We start from the raw sequence: 14,380 nt of genomic DNA, 5'->3' as shown, positions 1-14,380 counted from the left end.
TCTATAAAACTTAGCAGACGGCGTGCAAAAAGGAACACAACAGTGCTGAAAACAGCTTGAAAACTTCACGCTGGATACTCATTTTGACCTCTCGCTAGTAAAAAATGTACGCTTTGCCTATACAGGCGAATGTAAACAATACAACCGGAAACGTCCGAGCCGCATTATTTGAAAACGGAAATGTGTCAGAGCCGTGAGTGCAAGGAGCCCATTAGATGTACCTTAACCTCAAACAACTTATAATATGCGAAACTGGATCTGGCATCACAAAAGCTTTGCTAAGAGAATATTTTAAAACTTCTAAAATTAAACTGAATTATTATTTAAAAAAAAATATTTCACACTGATAAAACTCTTGCATCTGGACCGCAATTGAAAAAAAAAAACAACAAAACAAAACAAAAAAAAAAAAAAACAGGACCAATACGTTTTTAGGCTCTCTCAGTCACATGGCATCATGTTCAGTAGCTCCTCCATTTCCATTTACTGTTTTGTTTACGTGGATCTCCATAGAAACGCAAGCCCAAAGTGACAGTGGATAGCTATTTCAATAAACGCGAGGTGATGAAACTGAGATGTGAATCCGGATGGCACTAAAATTACTGGAAGAACACACAGTTCAGTGAAAAACAGTAGGTAATTCAGCCTGTAATTTTCTCAGAGGATGTCTGAGAAAAACACATACAGGGTTGTTCTGGACGGCAATAAAATCACAAAGGACTCCCCCATAAAAGAGAAAATTACCCCAGGCCCCCCTGAAAAACTAATCCTGTTGGGATAGGGCTTTAGGACACATTTGTATATCTTGACTGTGGACATGGCACAATAAAACACAAAAGAACAAAACTCTTATTATTTAAAATAAATCACAGGGCATCTACAGATGATCATTTTAGTAAATCAGTCTATAAAGCCTCTGAGTAATAGTGAAACAGCATTTAGTTACCATTTTGTTAAAAGGTTAAAAAGCTTTAGTTTGTAATCGTGATTGTTCTTAAATTGGTCAGACCTTTAAATATCAATCCACATTTGGCTCATGTTTAACTGAGAGTCACAAATTAAATAGCTGATTTATTTTATTACTTAATACTTTACTTAATACTTAATTTTAACACCAAACCAAACCAAATGGACGCAAAGTTACTAATTCATTTGGTGGAGAATATAGTTATATGACCCTCAGCTGAGATTAATAATGTTACCATTAACAAACATCAAGTTCAACAAGTTTATAAATAACACAATAGCAGTATAATCATGATCCTAATAATGCAATCTTATTATACTATACAATATTAGTTGGTTCACTTTATATAGAAAAGCATTACGGTTTTAAATGTCTATGGGTAAATGTTCTTTGAACTGGTTATCTTGTAAAAGAAGATACAAAATCAGTGAAGTGACCATATACATTACTGCACTGTTAATGTGGCATGTTTGGGTTTGAGGGAGAAGAATTCCTCATTAGTATTCTCCTTAATCACAGCAGGAACTCCATGCACTTCCCAAAATTAAAAATTCACCACAGTCTGCATGATTCACGTGAATGGAATTTAAATGAATACATTTCACAGGATGTATGTGATGTAATGTATGCATGTCATCAGTAAGCCTCCCTGAGTTAAAGCGAGTGTGTCAGAATTTGAAAAACAAGTAAAAGCAAACATGCAGGGCAGGGTTCTTCAGAACCAGGACTGGAAAACACTGAATTGTTTGCAATTATGCAGTATGTTCTGGTTTGTGTCACTGCATTTTGTATCACTGTCTCACTGATTTTTTTCACACATAAAACTAAATTACAAGGTCCCCTCCCTTCTATTAACAACTGAAGTAATAAAATAGTTTTTCTGTATAAAACAGTAAAAATAGGACTGATCAGTATGTAGGTTATATCAGCCTACTGCCCATACACACAACCATGCAGCAGCTTTTGCTGACCCAGGCATCTATGTGAGGTAATTGTCAATGTCATCAGCCTCACAAACGTATCCCATACGCTCCCATACATCTAGAATGAGACACATTGTTATTTGGTAAATACTGCAAGTCATTTGGAAACACAGGAGACTCTGCTATTATTGGAAACAGTTGTGTTGCCTGTGTTTACTGGTGACATACATACATTCCTGTGCAGCAGTTTTAGGCACCTAAGCACAATACGCATTCATTTATCTCAGCAATAACAGTGCTTTTGCTGGAGAAAACCTAAACATATTATTTGAACAGATATATATATATATATATATATATATATATATATATATATATATATATATATAAACATAAAAACATAAAAACATAAAAACAGTAAAACACAAGCAGAAAACACGAAAAAGCTTAGCTTCAGATTTCTCCTGGATCATTAGGCACTGATTTACCAAAATGGGTATAATTAATCAGGTTAATATGATGAGAACTATAAATAACACTAGACACCCATTAGAATAGTTTGGAAATAAGAATTAACACAGGAGTATTAAACCATTAAGTTTTGTATGAAGCATTTGTCTTGTATTAGTGTTTTATTGAGCTAACAAACAATTCCTGCCCAGATAAGAAGCTTTTTATTGTATTGTATGTCAGTGGTGCATATAATGTTGGTTTAAGACAAGTTTATGCTAATAATATAATTATAAACAATACTAAACTCATATTAGGATAGCTTTGAAAATATTAAAGAACACAGGACTATAAACCCATTAAGTTTATATAAACTCTACTTAAGATTAGATAATGGTTAATTACAATGCAATTACACAATTTTAAAGAACAATTACTTTTTTTTTAAAGAAATAGGAATGTGAATATTAAAATGTTTAAATATCCCAGAAAAAGGGCTATTTAAGTCAACATATTGACTTATTCCTGTTAATTGCATCGCCTTCCTAAAAAATAAGGGACAATACTGATATCAGCAAAAATCACTGCAGTCATGTCCATTTATTGTATTATGGGTTGATGGAATAATTATTGTGAAAGGCCTATTGTTTAGCCATCCTATTTTAAAGTTTTGGAGTTTGGAACACATGTTCTTTGCCGATAAAGTACGTAAATAAGTCATAGGGCCCTGTTTTAGTGATTTATAGGCGAGCTTTCAACCTTCAACTCTGCAGCTGGATTTATTGTCTTTGGTATCTTAAAAACATGCAAAAAACGCATTGCACGTCTCAAAGCGCACAAAAGGCGTATACTAATTCTCTTAATTAATCGTGGATGTGTTTTGGATGTAACGTGAAATTAAACAATCAACTTGTCAATTGCCATTTCTTTTAAGAACTAGGTGCGCTCTAACTTTGGTGGATGGGTATTTTAAAAGACGCAGGACATCTGCCCGACTCAGCAAAGGAAACGGACCTGTGTAGGTATGCGAGCAGGTTCATTTGGAAGAACAGCAATGGTATTTTATTATGTATTCTGTTTATTGTTGATGTAAAAGTTGGGTTTGAGCACAGCTGAGCGTCCATGTGTGTGGGTGTGAGAGTAAGGAGCGGGGGTCTATGAGCACTGAGCAGTACTGACAGTTGACTGTTCAAATAAGTCAGTGGCGCACCTGTCTTTTCAGTTGTCAAGATTGCAATACTCCACCACGCCCATCAGCATAGATATATTCACAAGTGTCTTTGCTATTTAAACGACACCGGGGCAAGGCGTGATAATAGTCTGTTGCCGACGTGCAAGATAGAAATTGACATCAGGACACACCTTGTTTTAACAAGCTAGTTGAGGCCTGAGACCTTTGTAAAAAGAGTTCATATTTTATCATCAAATGTTTTGATGATGCTCCTTTCCTTTAGTCACTCTAAAACTAAACAAAACAAAAATAATAAACTAATCTTGCTTAATATAAATATTGAAAAGCATTGTTTATTTATTATCTTTTGGAGGTCAGATACACACTTTAATCAGGGCTGCCCAACACTTTATATGCCACTGTAGCTCACTGAGATGCTTTTCTAATAAGCATACCAATATTTTCAAGTGCTGCGGATGGAGCAGGGATAGAGCTTCCCAGCATTCTTAGCAGGTTCAATTAATTAGCTCTTATTTTTCTGATCTGTTCTGTGTTCTCTCGGAGCAGCTGGTGCCTGCCCATGTAGCAGTCTCTGTACAGTTCCCAATCCCAGTCCTGGCAACCCCGCACCAGGCACATTTTTGTGCTTTGTCTCCTCCTGCACACTTGATTGAACTCATTAACTAATTATCAGGCTCCTCGTGGGCTGGGTCAGGTGCAGGGGAAACACAGGAATGCCTAGGTGGCCAGGAGTAGGATTGGGAACCCCCTAGTGTAAAAGAATATGAGAGCCTTAAAACCCTCAGGGGGTATTTCAGCCACACACATTGCTACCAGGCGCAGCACAGGGTCATGTGATCTGCTTAGATAAACAGCGGCCTTACTAGAATGAGCTCAGTGACTTTCAGCGTGCCACTGCCTGAGGATGCCAAACTCTCAAAGTCAGACAAACGGCTGAGCTGCTATACAGCGAATACACACACACTCACAAGCACTCTCACACACACTCACACACACACTCACACACACACTCACACACACACACTCACACACACACTCACACACACTCACACACACTCACACACACACTCACACACACACTCACACACACACTCACACACACACTCACACACACACTCACACACACACTCACACACACACTCACACACACACTCACACACACTCACACACACACTCACACACACACTCACACACACACTCACACACACACTCACACACACTCACACACACACTCACACACACTCACACACACACTCACACACACACTCACACACACACTCACACACACACTCACACACACTCACACACACTCACACACACTCACACACACTCACACACACTCACACACACTCACACACACTCACACACACAAATACACACAAATACACACAAATACACACAAATACACACAAACACACACAAACACACTCTCTCTCTCCATTTAGTCGGGACTACTCTCACGCAGATGGCCTAACTCTGTCATACATGTAACCAAATCCCATGCAGGATTTGAATGAAAACAACATGGAAAAAGTGGGATAATCTTTCAGAGAGAGGGAGAGAGTTAGCGTGTGTGTGTCAGTAGGATTATCACTGGTCAATGAGGGTGTTCTAATCTGACGCAGTGACAATGACTCTGTAAAGCTTTAATCAGTGCCAGGGACACCCACGCACACACAGATGGAGTCATGGACACACACACACACACACACACACTCACACACACACAGTAACGACACAGTCCAGCTCCCCATGGTTCTGATTATATAGTGTGTGGTAATGATAATGTAAGGTCTGGCGGACCCTCACACTTCAGCTTACCTGGACTCTGCCCACTTGCGGTAAATATCAGCCTCCATTATCTCTGTCTGCTTAGGACAAAACCGAAACTCCGACACCAGCAACGGAGAGTGTTCCAATGGGTCACAGTCTCCCAGCTCACCTACACACACACACACACACAACACAATTATTATGTCAGAAAACACCATGTTGTAAATACCTAACTACAAACTGAGGAAAAACACACACACACACACACACACACACACACACACACACACAGAGACAACACTAACACACATAAACACACATATAAGAACTCACTCTGTAGGCAATAAGCCCCAAGCTCCACAGATACATCATATGGACACTTTAACCTGCTCAGGGAAAAGAAAAGGCTTATTGATGCATTAAACCAGCTTTATAAATGAGTTATTCAACCAGATCACACACTTCATTTATATGAAGAACTGAAGTCCTGACTTGCTGAACAAATTAAATAAAGATTATTTGAGCTTGTGTGAGAAAGAGAAAAGCAAAAAAGAAAAGCATAAGCATAAGGATGTGAGCAAAGGACAGAAGAGCAGACAAGGCATGGAAGAGATGAGCAAAGTAAAAAAAAACAAAAAAAACGGCTTAGTAGAGAATACTGTAGAAAAGAAGAGTTAATAAAAAAAAAAAAAGTAAGAGATGAGCTAAGAAGAGCAAAGAATAGTATAGAAAAGAGAACAAAAGTAAAGAAAAACAGAGGAAAACAAAGAGAAGAGAAAAAGAGCAAAGCAGAGAAGAGAAGAGCAGAGAAAAGCAGAGAAAAGCAGAGCAATACAAAGAGAAGAAAAAACAAATGAGAAATAAAGAAAGCCGGAAAGCAGACATTGTAATTTAAAGTAAAAAGGGTAATCATTCAGTCTCACTCTTATTTTCTGTCTAATATGATGATAGAGAAAGAAGAAGAGTGAGAGAGAGTAAGAAAGAGTGTAAGAAAGAGTGTGTACCCCTGTGTGGGAAAGTGTGTCGAAGCTCTTAAATTAGAAGCTATGCATTGGTTTCATCAGAGTTTCTTTTATTAAAAGAGCAGAGCAGCCCCCCGGGGAGCAGACCCACATTAGACACAGAAACAGAGATTATACTGGACTCTCGCAGAAAGCAAGGCCTTTGGGGGGGTGTGTGTGTGTGTGTGTGTGTGTGAGTGTGTGTGTGAGAGAGAGAGAGAGAGAGAGAGAGAGAGAGAGAGAGAGAGAGAGACAGAGTGACTGAGCATGTACTGTAAAACAATAGGGAAAGCTTTTGGGCTTTTTTAAGGGGAGCCTGTTCTCTGGGGAACTGTTTTTGGTGCCCAAACTGTTTTAGAACGATGTCCTAAAAGATCTGTTAAAAATCACACAGGAATCAATCTAGCTAAAAATGCTCTACAGTTACAGCTACAGTTACTGCTGAGTTACCAGTTTTTAAAGTACTATTGTTTAGCAGTGTGTAGCACCTCCTTTAAATACACTTGCATGGGTACTACAAGATGCTGGATGCAGAACCTGTGTTGTGAGGATATTGCATACTGGATGGAGCAAAAAAATATTTAGGCTAGATATTTCTAAACCTTTAGGTGGAGGTGGAATTGATTGTGTGACTGATTCGATAATAACAAAAATATCAGTAAAATCAGAATCTAAGGCCCTTTTCTGAGCTAGATTCATGTAATTTTACTACAGCTTGTCTGTAAAACATCGAACTAATTGGCAAAAACAAAATGATTAATATAAACAAAGATTATTTTAACGGCGTGTTTTGCAGAAGCTAAAAGGCTGTGGATTTTTTATTGACATGTAGACATACAGTCCTTCAAAATGACCAACATTAAGTGGTGCATTTGCATGGCACTAAAATCACTGAGAAACTCAGGTAATAATTACATTTCCCCACCCCACTTGTAAAACTAATCCCATGTGACTAAAACTAATCTTATCCCTATGGGACTGTTGTTTTAGAGTCAAGGTCTACATTGACAGCAGCCAAGGTGCTCTGCATAGATTTAATTTGAAAAACATAATGTCCTTGTATATATTAAACAGAATTTTACGGCTTTTAATTTAAAACATTTTTAATTTTACATTGTAAAAAACACATGTATTCATAAGATTTTACAGATGACAGATTCCTCCTTTTCAATGATGCATGCAAAAGAACCTTACAGCTTCTTATTGTTAATGTTTCTCACCTCCTATTCAATTAAAATCAGCATAATCTGAAAATTTAATTATAATCAGAATTCTATTGTTATTTAATTAAAAAATACTTTTAATTACGTTAAATGGCTCTACTAAGAGCCAGTTATTTTAAAAAGAACAGAGAGCTAGAGAGGAGAGGGAGAGAGAGGGAGTGAGAAGTGTGAGAAGTGAGCAGTGTGCGAATGGCTCTCTTTGTGCGAGTGTGTTTCTTGCTGTGTGTGACGGTGGTTTCTTACTTGCCAGTCATAATGTCTTGTCTAAGCTGCAGCACAAAGAGGTACCTGAGAAGAACAGCAGCAAATCCAAAGATTACCTTACAAATGTCAAATCACAAATCAAAGACTACGCTTGTGTTTCAGTTAACTGTACACTTCTGAACACTCGCAGTTACAGTGAGCCTTTCACACTCAGATACAACTTGTTTGTCTATTTCTTCTTGAAAGGGGCAAGGTCATTTGTTTGTATATTATTTAAAAAAACTGGACCTGAAACTGCAACATTTCTCCACGCTATTCATTCAAAAACACTAAAATCAATAAAAACAGATCAATCCTGCTCTGATTCTTACCTGGTGAACTCCTCATGAAGGTTGTTGGGTTCAGAGGAATAGAACTTCACTTTGAAATACAACTTGTATGGAGGGCCGTCTGAGAGACACAGACAGAGGGAGAGAAAAACAGAAAAAGTGAATAAATTGAACTGGTCTTACAGTAAAAAAAAGGCTAAAGGGCTTGACAGATGGGCTGTGCGATATGACTAAGAAAAAAAATTGTGATATACAGCACCAGATAACATGATAAAATCTTAAAATATACTGTTAAAATATCAGTATTTCTTTGTACTGGTAACCCAAAAAAACAACAACATTATTTTAACATATAGATCCCAGATTTATGTCCATTACAGCGGACAGTAATAAAACTACTGCACTTTTTACAGCAATTGACTGACTCATTACACTGCACTGAATTATGTTGTTTTAGAAAGATGGTAAAATAACCATTTCCACACAAGCGAGCCACGTACATTCTTTTTTTCAAAATTAACTCACAGACAAATAAAAAAAATAAAAAAAATAGTTTAGAATATACTGATAAGCCATCTTCAGATCCAACTGTTTTCATAAAATAAAAACTCAAGGATTCAAGAAGACTTTGTGATTCGCATCACATGTGGTACATGAGATGGAACGAAATTGTAATCTCACGGTCCAGTTCCACCCAAAAGAGCAATTGTTAGGTAAGATAATAAAATAAAATAAAGAATAAAATAGATAACATAAATAGACATATACAATAGGAAAGTAGCAACACCCCCCCTCAGTTTGGATTAAATCCGGCCAATCTGGCAACACTGCGAGCCACTGGACTTCATAAACAGTATTTGCCCATGTATATTGATAAACATTATACATGTGTGTGTTAATGCAACCGGTTCTTGTGCATGTTAGTAAACTAGAAAGTCTCTTCAGTTACAGTCAAGGTTGCATAGTACGCACGTACGTTGCACAAACGCACTACGTTTAGTAGGGGGCTTTAACACTGACTGCCCACCACGCACGAATCTTAACAGCTTTCAGTCCACTTCCGTAGAGCAGACTCTTGGCATTTACGTGCAGTAATTCTCCAGCAGAGCGTTTACTGAGAGGTATACGTATGCAGAGCCTGCAGGACAGAACAGATACAAAAAGGTTGGAGAAAAAAAAAAACCCTAACAACCAAGGTCATACGAAGTTGTCATAGAGACAGGCGTCAGTTCGCTGACACATTTCCAGTGTGAGTCAGAAGTGGAGAGCTGTATAGAGGACTGTGAGGAGTGACGCTGGACGACTTGGTATGAATATACGTGTATATAAAAGAAAGCGAGTGGGTTCAGGAGGTGCAGTCAGGGGTAATTATTATGAGCAGACCAGAGCCTACAGACAGACCAGCATCAAGATCAAACGAAGAGCAGGAGGACTTTCTTCTCTAATCTGAAGATCAGAATATATATGTTCAGAATATATGTCCAAATGTGATTAGTCGCAATGAATTACACTTTTACTTCTTTTTAAGACTTAAGCTTTTAATTGTGAATATTTAAAATGTAAACAAAAAAATGTATGCAACATTGGCAAACACTGGTATTTATATTAGTGGTGTCACTGTAAATCACAATAAAAAACAGTATTACTCAACAATATTCTGTGATTAATCTTGATTTAAAACATTTAAATGCTGATATTGTTGCGAGGAAAGAAAAAATAGCTGTGTATTGTGATCTACCTTGCAAACAGACTAGATACTTTATTTTCACTTGACTGTAATATGTCAGTTTAGATTTTTAATGATTTTAAATTAGAATCTTTAAATATGCTGAGAAAAGAATTTAACAGAGATCTTTAAAGTTTGCACATAGAAGCTTTAGTAGAGGAAATGAAATGAATGCTTCCACAGAACAGGCTTGCACAGGTTAAACAATTCATCCATGTTACAGTTAGAGCTGGGAATAGAAATCTGATACCAAAAAGGTACCGTCTGAAATGTGTTGAGTCCTGAAAGGTCTAAAAGAAAAGAAATTGGTGCCTCTTTTTCCTTAGTATGCGCACACAAAGGTTAAAACAACCAAAGTAAAAACACAGAAAAAAAGCTCTAGTCTGCCTGACCTAAACCACACTACACTATTATTACTGCCTCCTCTTAAAAAATACAGGGAACTAGCAGCATTAAAAAAAAAAAAAAAAATTAACTGTTTGACACCTCTAATCTAACTTAATTTTGTCAATGAAATGCTATTTTTTTTTAATAACTCTTTAAACTGAGATGCATGAAGTAATATGTGTAGAAAAATATTTGTAGTTTAGGCACAAGCAATGAATTTTTGTTCTTAATAAAGTGCCAAACATGCTCACTGTTTGAAAGATGGAGACTTTCATGATGACAGTATGATATATACTGTCATGTAAGTAAATATACTGTGTGAGAATAATTATCGCTTTTTGTATTTTTTTTGGTTACAATTTAGAAAAACAGTAGCAACACTGTGTTTAGGTCACTAAATGTCAGCAGCAATTAGGGAACTATTATTTTTTGTTTTATTTTCCAGATAATCATGTTAACACTGTCATTATGCTTTCACATTTTCCACCAGAATTCTGACTGCTAACTCATCTTGCAGCCTAAGATAGCAGCACCAAAGAAACCACTTAAATATAATTAAAAATTTACCACATGGTAAATATAATATCACCTACTTAAGAACACCTTTTTAACACTTTAGCTTTTATATTCCAACTGTCTGGAGGTGATGCTTCTGAAGCAGGTTTGTTAAGAAATGCACTTTCTACATGCAAAAATAAGTAAATTGGTGTGTCTTTTTATTGAACAAATACAGAGATACTGTTATCTGAGCTAGATTAAATTGACCCTTAGCAACACCATACACTACCACACTACCACACAGTCCCTGCTGTGCTGAGAATGGTCCAACACCTAAATAATACCTTGTCAGTGGGTGGTATCTTTCTGATTGATGGACAGGGCAGAAGGTGACTGATCATTTGAGCAGCAACAGAGGGGCTTCAAGCCAAGAAAAAGCACATCTCTATTTTAAAACCTGAAGAGAAGAATGGCACTAAAAAGGAGGACAGCGAGTGGAGATAAAAGAAAAAAGTGTTTCTGATAAACCTGGTGGTAAGTGCATAATGTGCAATTAAGATAATTACGCACTGAATATTACCCGCGTATACTGGTCATTCAGTAATGTCCCCAGCATAAACAGATCAAATGAGTAGGACTGTTTTCTGTCACAACAGCACCTTTTGTTTGTTTATTTAAATGAAGCTGTGGCTCATTTTCAGTAGACTTTTAGTGACACACATAAAAAAAAAGTCTTACAACTATGCATGAAGTTGTCACCAACAAGGTTCCGACTCATGCAACTGCAGCACAAATTTTGTGTCTGTGTATTTCAGATATTTAACATTTCAAATTAAACTCTGGAGGCTTTTTTCCTTTCATTTTTGTCTTTGAGTTGTAAGGGCATCAAGAAATATGAGAAACAAGCCAAAAGTATGGAAGAATACATCAGTTGTGCCCTCAAAATTATGACTTAGCCCATCTAAAGCCTAGGTTTAGACTAGTGCCTACGGCCGCAATGTTATAGCACGAACCTTGAGTGTATTATTGTGATTATAACACAGTTCCATTATCGCTGTTTATTGAAAGATTTTAACTTAAAGAAGACGAGAACATTTTCGACCACCTTACATTTAGCTTAAAATAGCCAACATTAACTGAACAATATATACACTTTTGTTTTAATAACAATATGCTTAAGGGATCCAGCGGCTCCCATTGGCATTTAATGACATCGCATTTGGTTTGTATTTGGATTGTAAGCGCTGCATCGTTGCTAGATTACCTACATGTGGCGGAGTAACATATATAGAGCTTCGGTTACAGTGCATTACCAGCTGATAATGTCACTCATAAAACGCCTCTTAACCAATCACATTGCAGGGTTGAAACTAATTTTATTATAATAAATCACAACCTCTGTATCATGATACGCACCATATTACCAAGATCTTGCTAATGCACAACCCTAGCTTAGACATGGAGCTAGTGCTTTGATGGAGAAAGCATGAAGACACTCTCTTGTTCTCTTCTAATCATTATACAAAATAAAGAAGCTCCTGGTCTCCTACTACAGTCAGAAAATTTGCACGTTGAGTCACAAAGTGCAAAAAGAAATGCTTTGCACATGCATTTCTGGACAAGCTGAGAGATACAGAACTGACACAGAAAGCAGAGAAGAAAAGAATCATGAGGTTTTATGCTAGCATATCTATGCAAAAAGGATTTTACATTGATACGACTCAAGTTGCACAGCTATATGTAATTCTCACAAGCCTCATCACTTCATCTAAGATGCCTAGCAAAGTTGGCAGAATGTCAAACCCAGGTTAGCAATGATAATGTTATTCTTCCTATTAAAAGTCAATGAAGCAACACAATAATTATCAACCTGTTATTTCAGTTGCGTACTACTGCTTTAAGCATCCTCAGAATATAAAAAGCAGCTAAAACATGTCATTGTAACACTTTAGAAAACAGGCAATGTGCAGACACTCATTTTTCACTGTGGCATTTAAGCCGGTCACCTGCTGTGGGCCTGTATTTTTAAGGTGCACTACGATTGGCTTGATCTGCACACACTTGCACACACACACTGAGTAAATACTCTTAGACACTCGTAACACAGATCGCTATAGCAACAGCAGATAACAAGCACAAGGTCATCAGCCACCTGCTATGACCCAACCATACAACTCCACAATAACTGTGTGCATGTGTGTGTGTGTGTGTGTATTCACAAGTTGAGTACTTACATCTAATCTGCTTCTTTATGGGTTTGGTTGCATCCAGCCAGTGCTGATAGGAAAAAGAGAAGTATGTGAGAGAGAAAGAGAGAGAAAGAGAGAAAGAGAGAGAGAGATAGTTTTATGTTAGTGCAAGAGTGGTGAGGAAATTAAAGTGCTGTAGTTCTGACTGATGATAAAATCCACTCACCATAACCTGCTCAGGGTCCATGAACTGCAGGCCAAAATAATCCGCCTCCACCAGGTCCAGATGATACATGATCTGATCAAACAGGTCCTGTCCCTTCGAATGTTTCTGCACCACACACACACACACACACACACACACACACACAGAACATAAAAACAGAAGCACGGGCAGATAAGCATATTTTCTGCTCTTGCTACTCTTGCAACCGAAAACCACTACAGAGGCTACATCCATTTACATGAGCTCATGAGGTCATCCCCTTGATGTTCTATTGAGAGTGAGTAACAAATGATGCACTGATCAAATGAATAATATTTCATTCTAATTCATTATCATATTTAGAGTGTGAAATGTTTAACCCTGTGATCACACTAGCAGACAACAAAGCAACAGACAACCATCCTTTTCTTATGAGAGTTTGCGATTTGTAGCTGTGATGTAACGATAAAGCATCAAGCGACAAATATTAGTTTATTTTTATACTTTATTTATTTTGCAAATAAATGATGACATAGCAAAGCACATGACTTCCTACTTGCTAGTTTTAATGAGATTTTCAAAATGGGATGATGGAGATTGTACATCTTTACATATAGGCCCAATCCCATTTCACCCCTTGACCCCTTACCCCTACCCCTCTGTTTCGCACGTACACGTCAAGGTGCCCCGATTCTTGTTAGGATGGAGGGGTAGTTTAGGGGAAGGGATAGGACTTAGCCCATCATACAGAGATTTTTCAGAGGCACACTTCAAACTAAGGAGTCACTGGTAAGAAGACAGAACAAGCGACGGAACAAAACTCGACAAACTGAATTATTTTTCTTGTTAAAAATGACGATTAGCACTAAATTACTATAGTTTAATGTGTAGTTCAATGTTTTATGGCCAAATTCTTCATAACAAGCATAAAAAAGATTGCTAGTAGTTTGTCTCATAAGCTAACTAGCTAGCTAACTTTCCCGTTCCACCTTAAACAGTACAACAGACGGCAGGGGCTGCAACATTTTTTAAAGGTCATTAAAGCTAATTCTAGCTTCCCATCACAGAGGAATTAAGGAATGGACAATAATAATTAATTTCTATATCACCTACCCCCTTTCTGAAGACATACATTTAACCAGCAGCTAGGTTACTGAACTTTAGTGCTCCTGATAATGTAACCTGCGTTCCAAGGAGAAGGGTTATACTCGAAAATAAGCGGTAGAGGTAAGTGGCAGGGCCAAGGAGTGAAAAGGGATGAGGCCATAGGAGGCCATAGAAGCTGCTGAGTGAATCTCAGTAAATCGCTTTGC

The 14,380-nt window shown here is 37.4% G+C and overlaps 1 protein-coding gene across 3 annotated transcripts in view; it reads right to left on the bottom strand.

The window, feature by feature from the left end:
* The window catches only part of epb41l4b (erythrocyte membrane protein band 4.1 like 4B), a 55,660-nt gene that overhangs the window by 25,146 nt on the left and 16,134 nt on the right, over nt 1–14,380 (bottom strand). For all 3 annotated transcript variants that reach the window (XM_022679674.2, XM_022679669.2, XM_022679678.2), the window contains exons 2-7: nt 13,089–13,193; nt 12,908–12,950; nt 8,105–8,183; nt 7,773–7,817; nt 5,639–5,691; nt 5,354–5,474 (exon numbers count right to left, since the gene is read on the bottom strand). In XM_022679674.2, the coding sequence (XP_022535395.2) occupies nt 5,354–5,474; nt 5,639–5,691; nt 7,773–7,817; nt 8,105–8,183; nt 12,908–12,950; nt 13,089–13,193 (446 nt within the window). The remainder of the gene's footprint in view (nt 1–5,353; nt 5,475–5,638; nt 5,692–7,772; nt 7,818–8,104; nt 8,184–12,907; nt 12,951–13,088; nt 13,194–14,380) is intronic.

The sequence above is a fragment of the Astyanax mexicanus genome, chromosome 1 (genome assembly GCF_023375975.1).
Source record: "Astyanax mexicanus isolate ESR-SI-001 chromosome 1, AstMex3_surface, whole genome shotgun sequence".
NCBI lineage: Eukaryota > Metazoa > Chordata > Actinopteri > Characiformes > Acestrorhamphidae > Astyanax > Astyanax mexicanus.
Note: the sequence above shows the minus strand (reverse complement) of the source record. Positions and strands in the feature narration are given on the sequence as shown.